General features: G+C 45.6%; 1 protein-coding gene across 1 annotated transcript; it reads right to left on the bottom strand.

Moving 5' to 3' along the window:
• Positions 1-5,165: 5,165 nt before the first annotated feature.
• Positions 5,166-18,278, bottom strand: GSTT4 (glutathione S-transferase theta 4). Its single transcript, XM_020978749.2, has 5 exons — positions 18,029-18,278; positions 16,640-16,727; positions 15,486-15,636; positions 14,917-15,093; positions 5,166-5,509 (listed from the first exon to the last, which is right to left on the bottom strand). The coding sequence occupies exons 1-5, from the start codon at positions 18,138-18,140 to the stop codon at positions 5,309-5,311; spliced, it is 729 nt and encodes a 242-aa protein (XP_020834408.1). The 5' UTR covers positions 18,141-18,278; the 3' UTR covers positions 5,166-5,308.
• Between the last annotated feature and the right edge of the window lie 1,395 nt (positions 18,279-19,673).

The following is a 19,673-nucleotide window of genomic DNA, read 5'->3' as shown; positions in this document are numbered from 1 at the left end:
AAGATAAATAAGGAACTGATTCATATAAGAACAAGATCCATTCCAATAGCATATGAACAGGCAGTTTTGCCTCAGCACCACTGTTTGTTTTGAACTCCACAGAACGTGATGTCTCCATCCCCAGCCCAGCGCAGCTCCTCAGCCCCTACCCTTCCAGCTTCTTTTGCCCTCTCCCCATGCAATTGTAAATTCCTTGAGGGCAGAGACTGTCTCTTATTTGTGTCCCCAGGGCTTAGTCCAATGCTTAATAAATGTTTATTATATTTTCAAAGGGAAAAATCCAAACTATTAATGACATTTGAAAACAAATACTCCAGATCACTATTAGAAAAAGACAAATTCAAGTAACTGAGGTAGGTTTTGCAAACTCAGCTCCTTTGCTCTTTGGAATAGTATTTCATGCCTTTCAGTCTTTTAATGTAGAAGCTGCTAAGTCTTGTATTATTCTGACTGCAGCTTCACAATATTTGAATTGTTTCTTTCTACTTGCTTATAATATTTTCTCCTTGACCTGGGAGCTTTGAAACTTAGCTGTAAAGTTCCCATGAACCTTGATTTTCCATCTCTTTCAGGTGGTGATTGATGAATCTTTTCAATTTCTATTTTACCCTCTAGTTCCAAAACCTGAAGCAATTTTCTTTAATAATTTATTGAAGTATGGTGTCCTGACTCTTTTTTTGATCATGGCTTTCAGGTAGTCCAACAAATCTTTATCATGTCTCTTTAATCTTTTTTTTCCAGGCCAGTTTTTTTCCAATTGAGGAGGTCAAGAACTTTGGGGTGCTCCTGGGGGAACACCTGAGATCACGACGCCGGGCACTGCCTGAATGATTTCAACTCAAATCTTCTTCCAGCCAGAGGAAAAGTTTATTAGTGATAAAACACTTAGGCCAGGTGATGCCCGTAAGGACAAGGGGGCATGAGAAAGTCTCAGCCTTTTGGGCATGAGATTCTCAGCGTCTGAATGGGGCCAGGGTAGAATTTTTATACATTGAAGTACCTTTGGGTGGCCAGAGAAGGGGGCTGGGAAAAGGGTCTAGGTAGGAATTCCGATTGGGAGATCTGAGAGATTGAATAGACAATGGGAATAGATAATGGAGGGAACTGGAAGTGTTTTATGGGGCCTGTAATGCAGGGAACTGGAAGGCATCTGAGTAAGGTCAAAAGATGGGGCTAAGGCTTTCAACGGGAGATAAGAAGACTCAATAAGGAACCTGAAAGGTTAAGGGTTTTCTGGGTTCTGTAGACAAATGGGAGCCAGATTCTTTTTAGGGCAAGGGGTGAAGGTGCATCTGAATAAGATCAAACGGTAGGGCTAAGGCTTTCAAAGGGAGATGAGGAGCTGGGGCCTGTAGACAAATGGGAGCCAGATTCCTTTTGGGTCAAGGGGTGAAGATCTTGGCTTGGGCCCCTGCCCCCATCACAACAAGATATTTCATGTTCTTATCTAGAACATGAATTCCCTCTCTCCCCAGGCTTCCCTGGCTTCCCTCAGATTTCAGCAAAAACACCATCTCCTTCAAGAAGGCTTTTTGGATCATCCTTGAGGCTGAGGGCCTTCCCTCTGTTATCTACAATTCATCTCGTAGCTTGTTTGTTCATTGTTGTTTAAATGTCATCTCCTCCATAAGACTGTGAGCTCCTCTAGAGCAGGCCTTTTGTTTTGTCTTTGTGTCCCCAGTGCCTAGTATAGTGCCTGGCGCATAGAAGGCAAGTCATACATGCCTCTTGATTTGATTTTCAGCAAATGAAAACCCTGGGTAATTAATCATCGGTTTATTAATTAACCTAGCTGGAAATCAATAAATTGATGGTCAGTGCTTTTCCTAAAACGTCTTAGACATCTTCTGAAAGGGAATTCCCCTGAGAAGTGAAAACAACCTTGACTGGTGGACATTTAATGAGGAGGTGGGCTTAAAGTCTTCAGCTTCTCTTGCTGAGAATGTGTCGTAATCATAAGACTCAGCAGCTTCCAGCAGTTTGGCAGGAGGAAGCCACCTCTGTCCAGACCTCTCTGTCTGGTTGTCTCTTTCATAAGCTGGGTCACCCTAAAATCTAATGCAGGAGATGAAGGACAGGGGTGCCTCTCTAGCTCAGACTGGATTCTGTTTATACTCTAAATGGAAATTAGGTCTCCTAGTTGGATGGGGTCCCACCCAAAGTTGATAAGCATGTTCCTTGAGAGTCAGGTGCAACCTCATCAATCGGCCATACCCTTCAGAGACTGACTGACCTTAACAGGAGTTGGACCTTTACAGAGAATAGAAGAGAGGAAAGGTGGATCAGAATTAAAAATTAGTTATTAATATGATAGTATAGTATTCATTTCTCTCACTTTGGCTTAACATCAATTAGCTTTTCCAGCTTCCTATTTCCCACCAGCTACATTGCTTTAACTCTCCATCATGTCTCTGTGCCAGTTCTGCCATCTGGGAAAAGGCATTATTAGTGTTAGCAGAAAAAGTGTTCTGCATCATTGGAAATCCTGCAGAAATTCCCTTTTCAAAACCCATTGATTCAGTTCCTTTTGGCAATTATTTTATGAAGTTCCTGCTGTTTATAGAGAACTGTTATAGGTTCTAGGGTACAAACAGAGTTGATGTAAGCCATAGTTTTTGCACTAGTGGAGCTTGGAGTCTACTGGGGGATGTCACAGGTAACTATAACAAAGTGCAAGGCTCTGATATTTAAGACATATAGGAAAATAATACAAGATCAAGAGACTTTCCTCAAGGAATGAGTGGCTAAAGAATATGAACACATAGTTCTCAAAAGAGGGCAATGGCTCTTATTCCTCAGGGGCCTGGCACCTCTCAGGTTCCTAATAGTTTGGGGCTCCCTGGCATAACCCTGGATGCAGGAGTAAGTTAATGGGGAGTAAGTATTCTGAGATTGTCTTCCGTTAGATTGTGAGCTTCCTGAGGGCAGGAACTGTCTCTGGCCTCTTTTTGTGCTTCCACTGTTCAGCATAGTGCCTGGCATATAGTAGGCACTTAGTATTTATTGACTGACTAATTACATTTTTTCCCACCCTGCATCCTCAATCAGAACATTGAAGCCTTCTCTACTTGACAAAGGCATGAGAAATATACATAGGGCTGATGAAGGTGGGAGTATCTCTTGAAGAATCCTGGCAGCTGCTTGGGAACAACCAAGGTACCACCCTGCTATAGGCAGGTAAATGCCATTACCCCTTAACTGAGACCCTGCTTAATACAGAGGGAACTCCAGCTAAGTTTGGTCAGCAAGTGTTAAGCATGGAGCACCATGTCCTCGATTTGCAACAACACCTATCTCTGTCTGTGTGTGGAAAACAATTCCTTCCCTTGAATGGTAGTTAGGATAATGGTTCATATGACTTTAAGAAAACTTGCCAGCAAGAATATCCCAGGGAGGAGTTCTTTGAGAGGTGCAAGAAAGGGAGAGGGGAAATGTAGGCCTGAAGGACCTTGGCTACTCCCCAAAGAAACAGTGCCCCAGACCCTTGAGTGCATGCAAGAAACCATCAGTGAATTATTGTCTCATGAGTATATTGTTGTAGGGCAATTTCCACTCAATTCCCATCCAATTCTATTCACTTCACTTCAATTAACTTAAATTCAACAAAAAATTTATTAAGCGCCTCTGGGCAAGACCCTATGATGTGTGCTGCTGCTGCTGCTGCTGCTAGTACTGCAAGTACTACTACTACTGTTACTATTACTACTGGTACTACTGCTGCTGCAGCAGCTACTACTACTATTACCACCACCACCACCACCACTACCACTACCACTACTACTACTACTACTACTACTATTACTACTGCTACTACTGCTACTGCTACTAGCTACCTAGCTATTTATCTAGCTAGCATTTAGATAGCCCTTTAAGGTTTGTAAAGCCTTTAGAAATATTATCTTTGCAAATGCCTCATTTGATCCTCACAACAACCCTGGAGGTGTTATTCTTACCTCCATTTTGTAGGTGAGAAAACCAAGGCAAAGTTAAGTGATTTTCTAAGAGTCAAACTACTAGTGTCTGAGGCAGGATTCAAACTCTAGTCTTCCTGCCTCCAAATCCATGCACCATGCTCCCTGGTTGCCAAAGACTTCAATCAAACAATTCCTGCCCTGGAGCAGCATATGTTCCTTCAGGTAGATAACATGTGAACAAAAAGGAAATAGAGATAACACTGGGAAAATTGAGAGGGATGCCAACAGCAGAGGTGGGGTGGAGGGATGAGGACAGAACTGAGCTTTGTGATGTCTACAGAACCTCCAGGTGGAGAAGTCTAGGATTTGGTAGATGGTGGTGCAGCATTTAGCTCAAGAGAGAGAATGGGGTTGGATATATCCCTTTGGGAGACCTGAGCCTAGGCATGATCATTAAATACACAGGAACCAATTGTCATCACTAATCGAGTTTGAATGGAGCAACAACCTAGGAGAGTGGAAGTGTTTACATCTTGGGAACTTTGGGGAACTCCTTTTGGAAATAGCAAGGGAGAGATGGGGTTCACTTGGCCTCTTCTGGAAATTTCAGAGCAGGTACATTCTGCTTATTTCCTACCCACAAACTCTGTTACCCCCATTGCTTTCTTTCTTGCTTGCTTGCTTTTACTTTCTTTCTTTCTTTCTTTCTTTCTTTCTTTCTTTCTTTCTTTCTTTCTTTCTCTTTCTTTCTTTCTTTCTTGCTTTCTTGCTTTCTTTCTTGCTTGCTTTCTTTCTTGCTTTCTTGCTTTCTTGCTTTCTTTCTTTCTTGCTTTCTTTCTTTCTTTCTCTCTTTCTCTCTTTCTCTCTTTCTTTCTTTCTTGCTTTCTTTCTTGCTTGCTTGCTTTCTTTCTTTCTTGCTTTCTTGCTTTCTTTCTTTCTTGCTTTCTTGCTTTCTTTCTCTCTTTCTCTCTTTCTTTCTTGCTTGCTTTCTTTCTTTCTTTTTCTTTTTCTTTTTTTTTTTTTTGCTACTTAGGCTGCTTAAATCAAACCTCTCGTCAGCTAGGTTTGGCCTGTCCCCTTGAGGGAGGGAACCAATCAGTTCTTAGAGGAGTCCTGCTATTCCCTCTACTTCTCCAATCTTTCCTGTTACTCCTGAAAGATGCTCCCCACCACTGCAATTGTCAGATGAGACCCCTAGGTGATGTTCCATGGAGAAGCCTGCTAGCAAAGGCCAAGACTCCTCACTGGGTTGCAGCCCAGACACTGACTCTTTATTAAGAGAAGGATGGGACCACCATAATCTTTAGGATCTGCAAAATGCCCCTAAGCCCTCTGTCTAACCAAGGTCTTCCCACTCCCAGAAGACCTGCCCATGTTAAAAGGACCTTCTCCATTCATTTGGTCACTTTCTCTATCATGATAAGGATCTTCTTCCTCACACTGGGATCTAAAATGGATATGTCCCAATTCTTGATGGTTAGCAGTTTCTCATGGGCCTCCTGGAAGAGTCTGTGACCCACAATTTCCTCTACCCGCAGAAGCCATTCGTTGAGCTTGGGTCTGCCAAGGAAGATATCAAAGTCAGCACCCGATGGCTACAGACAAACAGAAGGACAAAGTGTGTGGGTTAACTTATCCACATGCCCAACCTAAATCTCCAGATCATTCCCTTTCTACCTCCTTACCACCCAGAGGCCTTGTCTCACAGCCTCTCCTGTGCTCCAACTTCCCTCACCCATTCTGCCATTTATCTTTCATAGCTCAGGTCCCACTTCTTCCATGAAACCGTCCTTGAACTCTGTTATATAAGATAATATTTGAATATTACAGAATCATATGTAATCCCAGCTTCAATAGCTTCTCTCCCATAAAGGCAAAAGATACATTACGGCATCTTTAGTAGGAAAGAGAATCTTGAGAGACTGGTAATTGAACTGTCCCTCTGGGAAGACTGTTATTTGTCATAGCAGAAGCAATACTGAGTGAGGTATAGAGAAAGGGGATGAAGAGAAACTTCTTTTCTGAGAAAACTCTTTTAGTTTATCTTATGAAGAAACATCACAAAAGGAATTCTTGGGAGACTTTGCTGAGAGCTGAATGGTGGAACTGCTTTTGTAGAACTGAGAACTCAGCCGTCATAGTTATGGTAAAGGGAAGGATGGCACATTGGAGTCCCCAAGGATGGTGGCAGGAATTGGGATGGGTTTCAGGCATTGACTGAGCATCACAACAGGGAACAAAGCCCTGATGGGTGATGGAGATGCAGGGACAGAGTGCTCCTTAGCTCTCTGTGGTAAGAACTTGGTGTCAGGAGAACAGCAGCTGCCTCTATGCCATGTGTGTGCTGGCGTCTTTCCTGGTGGTTCATTTGGAAGGCTTTGACTTGTTTTAACTATGTGAGGTCTCTGGGTCAAAGCAACCTAGACAGGCCTTGTAGTGGCTACAGCTCAGTGTGGTAGTAGGAGGCGGTTTGTGGGACCAGCCAACAAGAGGAGTGAATGGCATTGTGAGACTGCTTGCAGACTTGGGTGGGGTGTGTGTGTGCTTGGTTGGGAGGAATGCTGCCAATGAACAGTCTCACTTTAATGGCTCAGCTGGAAGGGAGAGATCTTTAGGCAGGAGCACATGGGTGAGAGGCAGTGTACTATAGTGGCTGGGGTTCTAGGCTTACAGTCTGGATGAGCTGGATTCAAATCCTGCCTAAAATGCTTATTAGCTATGTGTGACCCTTGTCTGGGAGAAGTTTGGACTCAGGAGCTTTGAAGACCCTTCCAGTTCTAGATCTATGATTTTGTGATCTGGCTAGGTGACCACAGGCAAACCACTTAACTAAGACTCAGTTTCTTCATCTGTAAAATGGGGATAATAGTTACACTTACCTCCCAGGGATGTAGAGAGAATCAAATAGAATAATGTAACTTGCAAAACTTAAGGTACTATAAGAATGATAGCCATCATCATCATCATTATTATTCATTCATTTAATAAACATTTATTAAGCACCTGTTATGAGCCACTTAAATCAGGCAATTCATTGGCAGGTCAGATACTGAAGCTGAAGTTTAAACACTTTGACCACATAAAGAAAAGTTGGGGACTCACTGGGAAAGACTCTGGTGTCAGGAAAGATGAAAGCAAAAGGAAAATGGGACAGAAGAGGGTAGGATGGATAGAGTCATGAAAGCAACCAATGTGAGCTCTGACAGACTTCAGGAGAGAGTGGAGGCTCGAAGGGCCTGCCATGCTATGGTCCATGAGGTCAAACAGAGTCAGACATCACCGAATGACTCAACAACAGCAACTACATTCCAGGCATTGCACTAAGCACTGCATACATGAAAAGAAGCAAAAGACAGTCCCTGCCCTCCAGGAGCTTACAGTCTAATGGGAAAGACAATATGCAAACCAATATTCTATACGCAAAATAAGCTACCTACAGGATAAATAGGAAATCATGAGTAGAAGGAAGGCACTGGAATGAGGAGGGGTTGTGGAAGGCTTCCTGCAGAAGGAATGACTTTAGTTGAGACTTAAAGGAAGCCAGAGAGTTGGCAGTCAGAGCACAGGAGGGAGAGCATTCCAGGAATGGGGGAGAAAAAGCCAGAGAAAATGCCTGGAGCCACGGAAGGTCTTGGTGGAACAGTCAGGAGGCTGGTGTCGCTGGATCAAAGAGGAGTGTTGAGGAGAAAGGGGTAAGAAGACCTGATGCAGCCTGAGACAGAATCCCTTCTCTTGGCTGTCCTATCATCTTATCAGATTCAGCCCAAAGTCCCAGAGTAAGATCTTCAACACACCTTCAAGTCTATCACTGGGTGCCATATCTATGAAAGCTTTCCAGCTTGGTAGAACCTGCCCAAGCCTTTCAGAATTCAGGGCCACCTCCAGCCATGTGGGTTGAAGCCCTGGGGTGAATGGGGTGTTTATTGGAATTTTTTTTTCCAATTAGCAAGACAACTGCCCTTGGGAATCTAAGCCTCCCTGCATTTGCAAGTAAACAACCCCTTGCTGGGTGGCACAGTGGATAGAGTGCCAGGCCTGGCATCAGAAAGGACCTGAGTTCAAATCCAGACTCAGACACTAGCTATGTGACCCTGGGCAAGGCACTTAATTCTGTTTGCCTCAGTTTCCTCACCTGTAAAATAAGCTAGAGAAGGAAATGGCAAACCACTCCAGTGTCTTTGCCAAGAAAACCCTGAAACAGGGTCACAAAGAGTTGGACACAACTGAAATGACCAAACAACAAGATTTCCTTAAGGAAAAGGAAGAATTGGATATTCAATCAGTTTCTCCCAGACCCCAGACTCAATCACATAGACTGGATGGCAAAGTGACCCCCACCCACTTGGGACATGGTATTAGAAAGACCCTTCTGAAGGTGACAGAGCACGTGATATCCTAAAGGAAAGGTGTGGGTATGCAGGGACAATTATAGCTTCTATGTACCATACGGTACAATGATGTATGGACACTCTTTTGTTTCTGCTCCAAAGAGATAGCACCGTCCAGCAGTCGAGTAAGAGGCCACTGAGGAAGGTGCCTTCTAAGAGCAAAACTGACCCTGAAGTGTGATCTGTGATTATTTGCATGAAGAATCAGAGACTTGAAGCACAATAACGAGTTGTTTAAGGTCATAGGACCAGGAAGTAGGGAAGTCAGGATTGTTATTTTACAGATGAGGACACTGTGATCTCCAATATGCTAGCTGTCCTTCAAACAAGGATTAGGCTTGTTGTCTTTGGCTTCAGAAGCTGTGCTAGGAATGATAGGTGGGAGCTTCAGAGATGCAGCTTTGGTAGCCTAAGATTAGGAAAGTCTCCTGACAGTAACTGAAAGTGGAGTGGAAAATCTCAGGAGGTTGTGGACTCCTCCTTATGGGAAGGCAAAGCTGGATGACCACTTGTGGAATGTTGCAGATCATAGCTTGGACCAGACAGCCTCTAAGATGGTCTTTGAACTCTAAATAGTCTTTGATGCTCTAAGGTCCATTTGGATTTTGTCATCTAGTGTGTTAGTTATTTCTCCAGCTTTGTGGAATCTTAAATTTGATAAGTATGCCATCTGTGCCTTTATCTAAGTAATTGATAAAAATGTTAAGCAGAGAGGCAGAGCCAAGGTGGCAAAGTGAAAGCAGTGACTTGCTTGAGCTATCCCCCCAAACCCCTCCAAATACCTATAAAAAATGGCTGTAAACAAATTCTAAAGCAGTAGAACCCACAAAAAGACAGAGTGAAACAAATTTCCAGACCAAGACAACCTGGATGGTTGATTGGAAGGTATATCTCGCCAGGCAGGTACAGGAACACAGTGCAGCGTGGGCATGCAGGCTGCAGTGAACCTGGAGCAGGCCACAGAGGACTGAATCAAACAGAGCTGTGGTGGTTTCCAGACTTCTCAACCCACAAAAACCAAAGACCACTTAGAAGGTCAGTGGGAAAACTGTTTGTGCAGCCCTGAGAGAGGAGCCCAGAGTCTCAGCTCCAGTTCCCCTAGAATGCGGTCCCATGGTAGTGGCTGCCTCCTGAGATTCCGGCCCACAAACTGAGGGGTAATTGGGTGGCTGATCAGAGGAGGATTGCAGGGATCTCTCTGCTGGTGCAGGATTCTCTTGCTTTGCCCATGCTTGGATCTAGATCACAGTTCTAGGTGGCGGTCCTGGGGCGAGGAGGAGTGCTGGCATGGTGGAGCTTGTAGTGGCTGTGGAGAGAAAACCCACACAGTTCCAAGACAGAAACAACTGCTTGTGGTCACTCATAGACCAGAGCACAGGCCAGGAAAGGAGTAACACCTCGCCCTTGATCATAGCACCTTGGAAGAACTGAAAACAGCTGCACAAAACCCCTGAAGCTTGGGACAGTACATTCTCTATAACTCACATAATTGGCCGGATCATGAGCAAGCAACATAAAAACAGTCCGACTATATTATCTTACTTTGGTGACAAAGAAGATCAAAATGTACAACCAGAAGAAGAACATGAAGCCAAAGTTCCTACATACAAAGCCTCCAAGAAAAATATGAATTGGTTCCAGGCCAATGGAAGAGCTCAAAAAGGATTTTGAGAAGCAAGGAAGAGAAGTAGAGGAAAAATTGAGAGTGATGCTAAAGGAGACCCAAAAAAATACTGAAGAAAGTAACACCTTAAAAAATAGCTAACCCAAATGGCAAAGGAGGTCCAAAAGGCCAATGAGGAGAAGAATGCCCTAAAAAGCAAAATTGGCCAAATGGAAAAGGAAGTCCAAAAGCTTACTGAAGAAAATGCTTCCTTAAAAGTTAGAATGAAGAAATTGGAAGCTAGTGGCAATTTGAGAAATAAAGGCACTGTAACACTAATCCAAAAGAATGAAAAAATAGAAGAGAATGTGAAATATCTCATTGGAAAAACAACCGACCTGGAAAATAGATCCAGGAGAGAGAACTTAACAATTGTTGGACTACCTGAAAGCCATGATCAAGAGAAGAGCTTAGACATCATCTTTCAAGAAATTATCAAGGAAAACTGCCCTGATATTTTAGAACCAGAGGGCAAAATAGAAATTGAAAGAATCCACTGATCACCTCCTGAAAGAGATCCCCAAAGGAAAACTCCTAGGAATATTGTAGCCAAATTCCAGAGTTCCCAGGTCAAGGAGAAAATATTACAAGCAGCCAGAAAGAAACAATTCAAGTATTGTGGAAACACAATCAGGATAACACAAGATTTAGCAGCTTCTACATTAAGGGAGCAGGGCATGGAATATAATATTCCAGAGGGCAAAGGAGATAGGACTACAACCAAGAATCACCTACCCAGCAAAACTGAGTATAATCCTTCAGGGTAAAAATGGTCATTCAATGAAATAGGGGACTTTCAAGCATTCCTGAGGAAAAGACCAGAGCTGAATAGAAAATTTGACTTTCAAATACAAGACTCAAGTGAAACATGGAAGAGGTAAACAGGAAAGAGAAATCATAAGAGACTTATTAAGGTTGAACTGTTTACATTCCTGCATGGAAAGATGATATTTGTAACTCATGAGTCCTTTGTCAGTATTAGGGTAGTGGGAGGGAAAAAAATTATATGTATGTATACATAGATAGATAGAGGGCACAGGGTGAGTTGAAGATGAAGGGGTGATATCTGGAAAATAAAATTAAGGAGTGAGAGAGGATTATACTAGGAGAAGGAGAAAGGGAGAAGTAGAATGGGGTAAATTATCTCACATGAAACAGACAAGAAAAGGCTTTTACAGTGGAGGGGAAATGGGGGATGGTGAGAGGGAATGAGTGAATCTTATTCTCATAGGATTTGGCTTAAGGAGGGAATAACATACACAATGGGGTATGGAAATCTATATTACCCTACAGGAAAATAAGGGGGAAGGGACAAGAGAGCAGGGGTTGATAGAGGGAAGGGCAGACTGGGGGAGGGCATAATCAAAAGCAAACACTTTTGAGGAGGGACAGGGTCAAAAGAGAGAATAGAATAAATGGGGAGTAGGATAGGATGAAGAGAAATATACTTAGTTTTTCACAAGACTACTATGGCAGTAATTGCATGACTGTACATCTATAACATGTATCGAGATACTTGCCTTTTCAATGAGGGTGGGTGGGGAGGGAGGAAGGGAGAAAATTTGCAACCCAAAGTTTTAAAAACATATGTTAAAAATTTTAAAAATTTAAAAAATGTAAAAACCAAATTAAACAACAACAACAAAAAAATTAAAATGATAAGCAGCACAGATTCCTGGAGCATTCCACTGGAGTCGTCCTTCCAAGTTAACATCAATCCATTAGCTACTATTTTTTGGGTCTGACCATTCGATTACTTACAAATTTACCTAACTATGATCTAATGCAACTCTCTTGATGTTGTCTACAGGGATGAAGTGGTAGACTGTCAAAAGATTTGCCCAAATCTACAGTTCTCTAGTCTTTAACAGGCCAAGAAGCAATCTTTGATCATAGCTGCACCTTTGTTTGTGGAGATACATTCCCTGTTCAATTAGGTTAGCCTGAAAAGGCCAGTTTTACTCATTGCTGTTTCCCTTGTATGCATTCATATTTGTTCAGTCATTCAGTCATGTCTGGCTCTTTGTGATCTTGTGGACCCTAGCACACCAGGCATTTCTATCCTCTATTATGGAATACCTACTGTCTCCTGAAGTCTGTCCAAGCTCACGTTGGTTGTTTGCATGGTACTGTCTATCCATCTTATTCTCTGCCATCCCCTTATCCTTTTGCCTTCAAACTTTCCCAACATCAGGGTCTTTTCCAATAAGTCCTGTCTTCTCATTATGTGGCAAAAATATTTAAGTTTCAACTTTAGAATTTGAATTTTTGTGGTTCAGTCATTTTCAGTCATGTCCAGCTCTTCATGACCCACTTTGGGGTTTTCTTGGCAAAGATACTGAAGTGGTTTGCCATTTCCTTTTCCAGCTCATTTTGCAGATGAGGAACTGAGGCAAACAGAGTAAGTGACTTGCCCAGAGTCACATAGCCAAATAAGAGTCTGAGACTGGATTTGAACTCAGGAACATGAGTCTTCCTGACTCTAGGGCCAGCACTTTATACACTACCAAGCTGTGTGCATGCCTTCGAGTTAATAGGCTGAATTAATTTCTTTCAAGTATTGACTGATTTCATCTCCTTCTGTCCAAGGGACTCTAAAAAGTCTTCTCCAGCACCACAATTCAAAAGCATTGATTCTGCAGTGCTCAGCTTTCATAATAGTCCAACTCTCATAGCCATACATCGCTACTGGAGAAATCCTAGCTTTGACTACAGGAACCTTTGTTGGCAAGCTGATGTCTGCTTTTTAGTTTGCTATCCAGATTGCCATAGCTTTCCTTCCAAGGAGTTAGCATCTTTTAATTTGACAGTTACCATCTGCAGTGATCTTTGAGCCCAAGAATAATAAAAGCTGACACTGCTTCCATTTCTGCTCCCTTTACTTGCCAAGAAGCTATAAGACTAGTTGTCAAGATCTTATTTTTTTTTTGATGTTAAGCTTCAAGCCAGCTTTTACACACTACTCTTTTACTCTCATCAAGTCTTCTTAATTCTTCCCTTTCTTCCATCACAGTGGTATCATCTGCATATCTGAGATTATTGGTATTTCTCCTGGCAACCTGAAGTCCAGCTTTTGATTCATTCAGCCTGGCATTCTGCACGGTGTACTCTGCATAAAAGTTAAATGACAACATACATGTCTTGTCATGCTCCTTTCCCAATGTTAAACCAATTAGTTGTTCCATGTTCAATTCTAACTGTTGCTTCTTGACCCTCATACAGCTCCCTCAGGAAACAAGTAAGATGATCTGGTTCTCCTGTCTCTTTGAGGACTTGCCACATTTTGTTGTGATCCACACAGCTGAAGGCTTTAGTGTAAGTCAGTGAAGCAGAAGTAGATGTTTTTCTACAGCTCCCTTGCTTTCTCCATAATCCAGCAAATGCTGGCAATCTGGTTTGTAGTTCCTCTGCCTGCTCTTTTACTAATTCTCAGCTCATGTATTGCTGAAGCCTAGCTTGCAGAATCTTAAGCATGACCTTGCTGGCATGTGAAATGAGCACAATTGGTAATTTGAACATTTCTTGGTATTGCCCTTTTTTAATATTGGGACATAAACCGATCTTTTGCAATCCAGTGGCCACAGTTGAGTTTTCCTAATTTACTGGCATATTGAGTACAGCACTTTAACAGCCTCATCTTTTAGGATTTTAAATAGCTCAGCTGGAATTCCATCACCTCTGCTAGCCTTATTGTTAGCAATGCTTCCTAAGGCCCACTTGACTTCACTCACATCAATTCTTTGGAGCTACAGTGGTCCATGGCTCATAGTCATATGGCATCACTGAAATTTGAAATGACTATCTGAATAAATCACACTTTTAATTGCCAATGTGGCAAGCATGGTCGTGTTATGGCAAACCAAATTCTGCTTGGCTCTTTTTTCTGCTTGTAACATGGTGTCTTTAATTGTCTTCCCCATCTGATCTTTCTCACCTAGATTTATTTTTAGTTCTTTTTAAGGACTCCTCTGCCTACCCCCACCAAATTTCAGCATCTCAGAGATGCAAGAGGTACCAGTAGTCATTTACTCATACTCAAGACAAACTCTCCTCTGTGACATAAGAATAACAGTAGCTTACATTTCCATAGCACCTGCTATGTGCCAGGCACTCTGCTAAGCACTTTACAACTCTTACTTCATTTGAGACTCACAACAATCTCGGGAGGTGGGTGCTATTATCATGCCTGTTGTTACAGATGAGGAAACCGAGACAAAGAGAGGTTAAGTGACCTGCCCAGGATCACACAGCTAGGAAGTGTCTGCATCTGGATTTAAAATGGAGTCTTCCTGACACCAGGTCCAGGGCTCTAACCACTGCACCTCCCTGCAGCAATATGCCTGACAATTACTACTCATCAGTAAAGAGCCTGGGGCGTGGAGTTGGGGGACCTGGGTTCCAATCTCACCTCTGGTGCTAATGACCTGTGTGGTCTCAGACAAGCCCCTTAACCAGTCTGGAACTGAGTTTCCTCCTCTGTACAATGAGGCCTCTGAGGGGCATCTGTGGCAGCATCTTCTCCCTCTCAAAGCTCCAACTCGTCGTGAGTTCTTACTTCCATCAAGCCTCCAGCGTCTACCCATTCGATCCTAGTTCTGAGTCCCACTTGCCCCTGTAACTTCATAACACCTGGAAGTTTGATAGCTCTAGGGAGGGGTGAGCTTCACAGCAGTGTTTCTTCCTGTCCTGAGTGACTTCCCCCCAAAAAGTTGCTTCTACTTTATGCCTTCCCCCAGACTTGCCGGCTGGTCACCCTGCTCCATGAGGCTCCCACTTCTTGCTGGGGATTTCTGGGGCCCCCACCAACCAGCTGAGCCTGGAAGATACTTGGAAAGGCTCCCCTCTCCCCTGCACAGGGGCTCACAGTGGCCTCGGTGGGGACACCTCTGGTTTCTGGGATTCCCAACCCCTCCCAGTGGGCAATTTTGGTCCCCCAGACAGCTCTTATCACCTGCATCAACTCCACCGCAGCCATCAGGTCAGCCAAGCTGATGACGTTCCCTACTAGAAACGGCTTATCCTTCAGGAAGTGGTCGCAGAACAACTGTATGTTGGTCTCTGCTTGTTTCAGTACGTCATCTACCTTCTCCTGTGGCACTTCCTGCCCCGTAATCATTGGAATCAGCAACTGGTCAGGAAGAGGACTTGGGGTCAGGAACGAGAGAGAGAAGGGGAGGGGCAAAGAGGGCAGAAAGGGGCCCCCCTGCTCCCTGACATTCCTGCCCACCCAAGTCTGCAGGACTTCTCTCGGAATCACAAAGTGCTTTCCATCAGCATCAGCCCAGTCCATGAGGCCAGCCAGGGCCTCCCCTGACACCCTCCCACATGACCCCAGACCCACTCCTCCTGTCCTCCCTCCCTTCCTCCCTCCCTTTCTTCCTCCCTTTTTTCTTCCCTCCATCCATCCATCCTTCCTTCTTTCCATCTCATGCCTATTGATTGGTCGCAAGAAGCAACCCGTGAAGGTCGGATTTCCGAGTTCCTTCACTTTGGGGGGAGCAGGGGGAGGAACCTCTTTACCTTTGACCACAGAATCTTTTCCATGATGATCTGCATGCCTTCATACTGCCAGGCCATGTATTCATCAATGCGGGCCTGTATACGTATATCAGGTGGGTACCAATAGAGAGAGGTGCTGAATTTGCGGGTCAGGTATAACAGGATGGGCACGCTGCAAGGGAAGGTCCAGGAAAGGGGGAGAGAGAGGCCAGGTGTTGTAGGTGGGGCAGAATAGAGGGATAAGTGAGAATGCCCTCTTCCACCACCCCCAGATGTGTATGAAGTGCCCACTGGAGGGGGTAAGCCTCCCCCACTCAGCACTTGGGCTAGCGTGTTAACCCCAAGAGCTAGCCTAGATGGGGCATTTTAAAGACTGCAAAGTACATAAATAGGTATTATCTTATCTGATCCTCACAACAACCCTGTGAAGTAGGGGCTATTGTTATCCCCATTTTACAGATGAAGAAACTGAGGGTCACAGAGGAGTATGACTTGTCAGTGTCTAAGGTAGGATTTGAACTCGGGTCTTCCTCAATCTGGGTCCAGCATTCTAACCAGTGCAACCCCTAGTGGCCCTTAGTCTCTTTGAGGAAAAGGGTTGGACCAATGATTTTATTGAACAGCTAGATGACGCAGTGGATAGAGTGTTAGGCCTGGAGTCAGGAAGCTGAATTCAAATCTGACTTCAGACACTTACTGGATGTGTGATTCTGGGAGTGTCATTCAACCCTGTTTGCCTCAGTTTCCTTATATGTAACATGAGCCGGAGAAGGAAGTAGCAAAACCACTCTAGTGTCTCCACCAAGAAAAGCCCAAATCAGGTGATGAGGAGTTGGACACAACTACTCAAGCTCCCCCCAACCCCCTGCAAAGTGATTTAGTTGCTGTAGACAGTAAACTGTCATTTCAGTGCAAGTTGCCACTAATAAAGCACTGGGAGGTGACTTGTCCAGGGTCACACAGCCAGGCTGTGCAGAGATCATTCTCATGTATCAGTTTCAGGCTGACTTTCTAACACCCAGGATTGTTTTGAAGGGTTTGCCTGAGGTCACAGGGGCTTCATGTTAAGACTGCCCAGCAGGGCCCAGGCCAAGGGTTCTGGGGACACCCAGCACTTGTGCAGGGGGCCTTCACTCCCAGACTCTGCAGCTGCCCTCTGGCATGGCCCGCATCACCTCTCAGCCAAGATGAAGCTTCCCTCTCGGAGCAAGGGCACTTTCCTGAGGATGTTGATAGCTTCAAACTCTTTGCTGTGCTGCTCACCTGTGCCAGAGAGAAGGTTCCATTGAGAGCCAGGCAGGGCTGAGGGAAGGCACGAGCCCTTCACCCCTAGGCCCCGGCTCCCCTCACCAAGTGCCAGAAACTCCATCAGCAGGGACCTTCACGACCATCTGTCCTGCCCCCCAGGCTACGGATGAGGACCCTGAGACCCAGAGAGAGGACAGAGACTTGACCAAGGGTATACAGCAGGTTAGCAGCAGCCCCAGGGTCAGAACCCAGGCCTGCAGGCTTCTAGCCACTGGTCCACACTGTCTTCCAATCCACGCTCCCATGGGAGCTAGGTGGCAGCTAGGTGGCCCAGTGGAGAGGGCTGAGCCTGGAGTCAGGAAGACCTGAGTTCAAATCCTGCCTCAGACACCTACTAGCTCTGTGACCCAGGGCAAGCCATTTGACCTCTTTGCCTCAGTTTACTCACCTATAAAATGGGGATAATAGTAATATGTAATAATGTATGGACTACATGAGATACCATTTGTACACTTTTAGGGATGTTAAAGCTTTCCATGAATGCCAGCTGTTACTGGTGTCCCCCTTGGCATGCATGTCTTCAAGCGTTCATCTGGGGTCCCACAGGATGCCAGATATAGAGCTGGAAGGGACCCCAAAGGCGACCCAGTCCAACCTCCCTCCCTTTTTCTGGCTAGGCAATGGGGTTAAGTGACTTGGCCAGGGTCACACAGCTAGTAAGTGTCCAGTGCCTGAGGCCTGATTTGAACTCAGGTCCTCCTGACTCCAGGGCCGGTGCTCTATCCACTGACCTCCCCAGCTGTCCCCCCCAACCTCCTTTTCTGACCCATGAGGAGACTGAAACCAAGGGAAGAGATTTCCTCAAGGTCACCAAGGTAGTTCTTCCCTCCTGGGAACTGGAGGGGGAGCCTTCAAAAACACATGCAGCCCTGAAGGCCTGGGGGGGGGAGAAAGGCCAGACTGGGCTGGCAGAGCATCCAAGCAGAAAAGAGGCAAAGAAGGAGAGGTCGGACAGCCAGGCAGGAGGCGGCGGGGCTGCGTCCTCTGGACCAAAAGAGACGTTTGGCGAGTGAGTCGGCAGTCCCCCCCCCGCCCCCCCCGCCCCGCCGGGCTCTCGGCTCCATCACTTAGCCCAGGCCACCTTCTAGGACTGGGAGGGGACGTTCCTCTGAGCTCCCACAGTGGGCGCCTGGAGCTGAGACCGGACCTACGCCCCTCCCCTGAGGCTGCTGGGATTCGGGAGCTCTGGAGGGCCCAGACTGCTTTGGGACGAGGCAGTTCGCCCAGTGCCCCGGGGAGGGGGGTCCCCTCCTGACCGTGCAGCAGATCCACGGCAAAGTAGTCGAAGTGGATATTGTTCATCTTGGCAAAGATGTAAACGGCCCGACAGGGTGGAGAGATGAGGTCCAAGTACAGTTCCAGGCTCATAGTGACCCGGAGGGAACGGGTGGGAAGCCCCGGGGCCTTCAGCCACCTCGCGTGACAAGATGTGCCCCCTATCCCGTCTGGAGCTAGGCTCTGGAACTGCCGATGGCTACGTGCCCAGCAGCGCCATGGTCTGGGCCTCTCCTGGCCTTGGTTCTAGAACCATACCGTCATGGAGACAGCCGGCCACGTTCATTTGCTTGTCACAGTGTTCTGTCCCTGAGAGGGCCGAGTCACGAAGTCACCAAATCTGAGAGCTGCAAAGGAGCTCGGAAGGCCTGTGCTCAGACCAGTCCAAGCCAATTGACATTTGGGAGTATCTGGGTGATCCAGGCAGACCAGCACCTCTGGTGGGCAGCTGCTCATCCACCTGAGTGTCGACCTGCCACCCAGCTCTCACCTACGGCTCCAAGAAGCTGGAGCACGTGCAGCAGCCACAATCGGGCACACTATTTCAGCAGATGGGCAGAGTAACCAAGAGACCTCAAACCTGCTGGTGTCTTGGTGATTCTACTCTTAGTATGTGAAGACTTCCCTTGGCGGAATGGGCGGATGAGAACAATTCGTTCCAACGGCAGTGAAGGCAGCTGAAGCAGATGCTGTGGAGCGCTTGGAGCTGGGTCAGACGCGGAAGACTCCAAGGCCATCTACTGCGTCTTGAGCCATCCCTCATCATCTTGACTGGCCTGCACTAGACCTCGATGACTCTGGAAGAGGGAGAGAGGCCGATATCACACAACACTGCCTCACTTAAATCCAGTTTATGTGTGAATCAAAAGGCATCACCTGTACCTTCTGCCATTTTTACCCACCTCAGAGTCCTCTGGTGACGCATAACTGATGAAGCGGCAGGTATGGATACACTGGGCACTATAGTCACAACCCTGCACACAGGCAGCCCAGGCCATAGAGTCGTCTTCTCACTGGCCTGAAGCAGCAGTGAGACTTGGCAGAGCCTGGATGTCTGAGCAGTTTTTTTTTTAAAGGACTATAAGGGGCTAGAAAAGGTGCCCTTAAAAGTGCCTGCTTCACCTAACCTAACCCTGGCCTGCTTGCCACGGCATGTAGGGATTCTACCTTGTGGTCAAAACATAAAAAAATACAAAAACTTTTGTAAAGACGATTCCACTCACCATCGACACGTGAAATGTTCACACACTTATAGATGACACAAAATCCAGTAGAACTGAAAGATGAACAGCTCTTGTTGCAAGAGAGCTCAGCAGGTATTGCATCAAAAAAGCAGCCCTGAGTGAAACAAGGCTGGCAAATGAAGGCCAGCTTACTGAAGTCAGAGCTGGATTCACATCTTTCTGGAGTGGCCACAGTGAAAGGGAGCGCCATGAGGCTGGTCTAGGTTTTGCAATCAAAACTAATCAAATTAACAAACTTTTATGCCTACCAAAAGGAGTGAATGAGAGGCTCGTGACAATGCGATTGCTACTTGCAAGAAAACGTCATGCCACCAATCATCAGCGCCTACGCTTCCACCATGGCGAATTCTGATGAAGCCAAAGAAAAGTGTTATAAGACCTG

Source organism: Phascolarctos cinereus, unplaced genomic scaffold, assembly GCF_003287225.1.
Source record: "Phascolarctos cinereus isolate Bilbo 61053 unplaced genomic scaffold, phaCin_HiC Scaffold_4;HRSCAF=312, whole genome shotgun sequence".
Lineage (NCBI taxonomy): Eukaryota > Metazoa > Chordata > Mammalia > Diprotodontia > Phascolarctidae > Phascolarctos > Phascolarctos cinereus.
The sequence above is the reverse complement of the archived record's forward strand: the minus strand, read 5'-3'. Positions and strand labels throughout refer to the sequence as shown.

Excerpts from the sequence above, each read along its gene's own strand:
- GSTT4 (XM_020978749.2), bottom strand. The coding sequence starts at position 18,140 with ATGAGCCTGGAACTGTACTTGGACCTCATCTCTCCACCCTGTCGGGCC. Across the intron at positions 16,728-18,028 it reads TGCCGTGGATCTGCTGCACG|GTGAGCAGCACAGCAAAGAG; the intron begins GTCAGGAGGGGA and ends TCTCTGGCACAG. Across the intron at positions 5,510-14,916 it reads CTGCGGTGGAGTTGATGCAG|CCATCGGGTGCTGACTTTGA; the intron begins GTGATAAGAGCT and ends GTTTGTCTGTAG.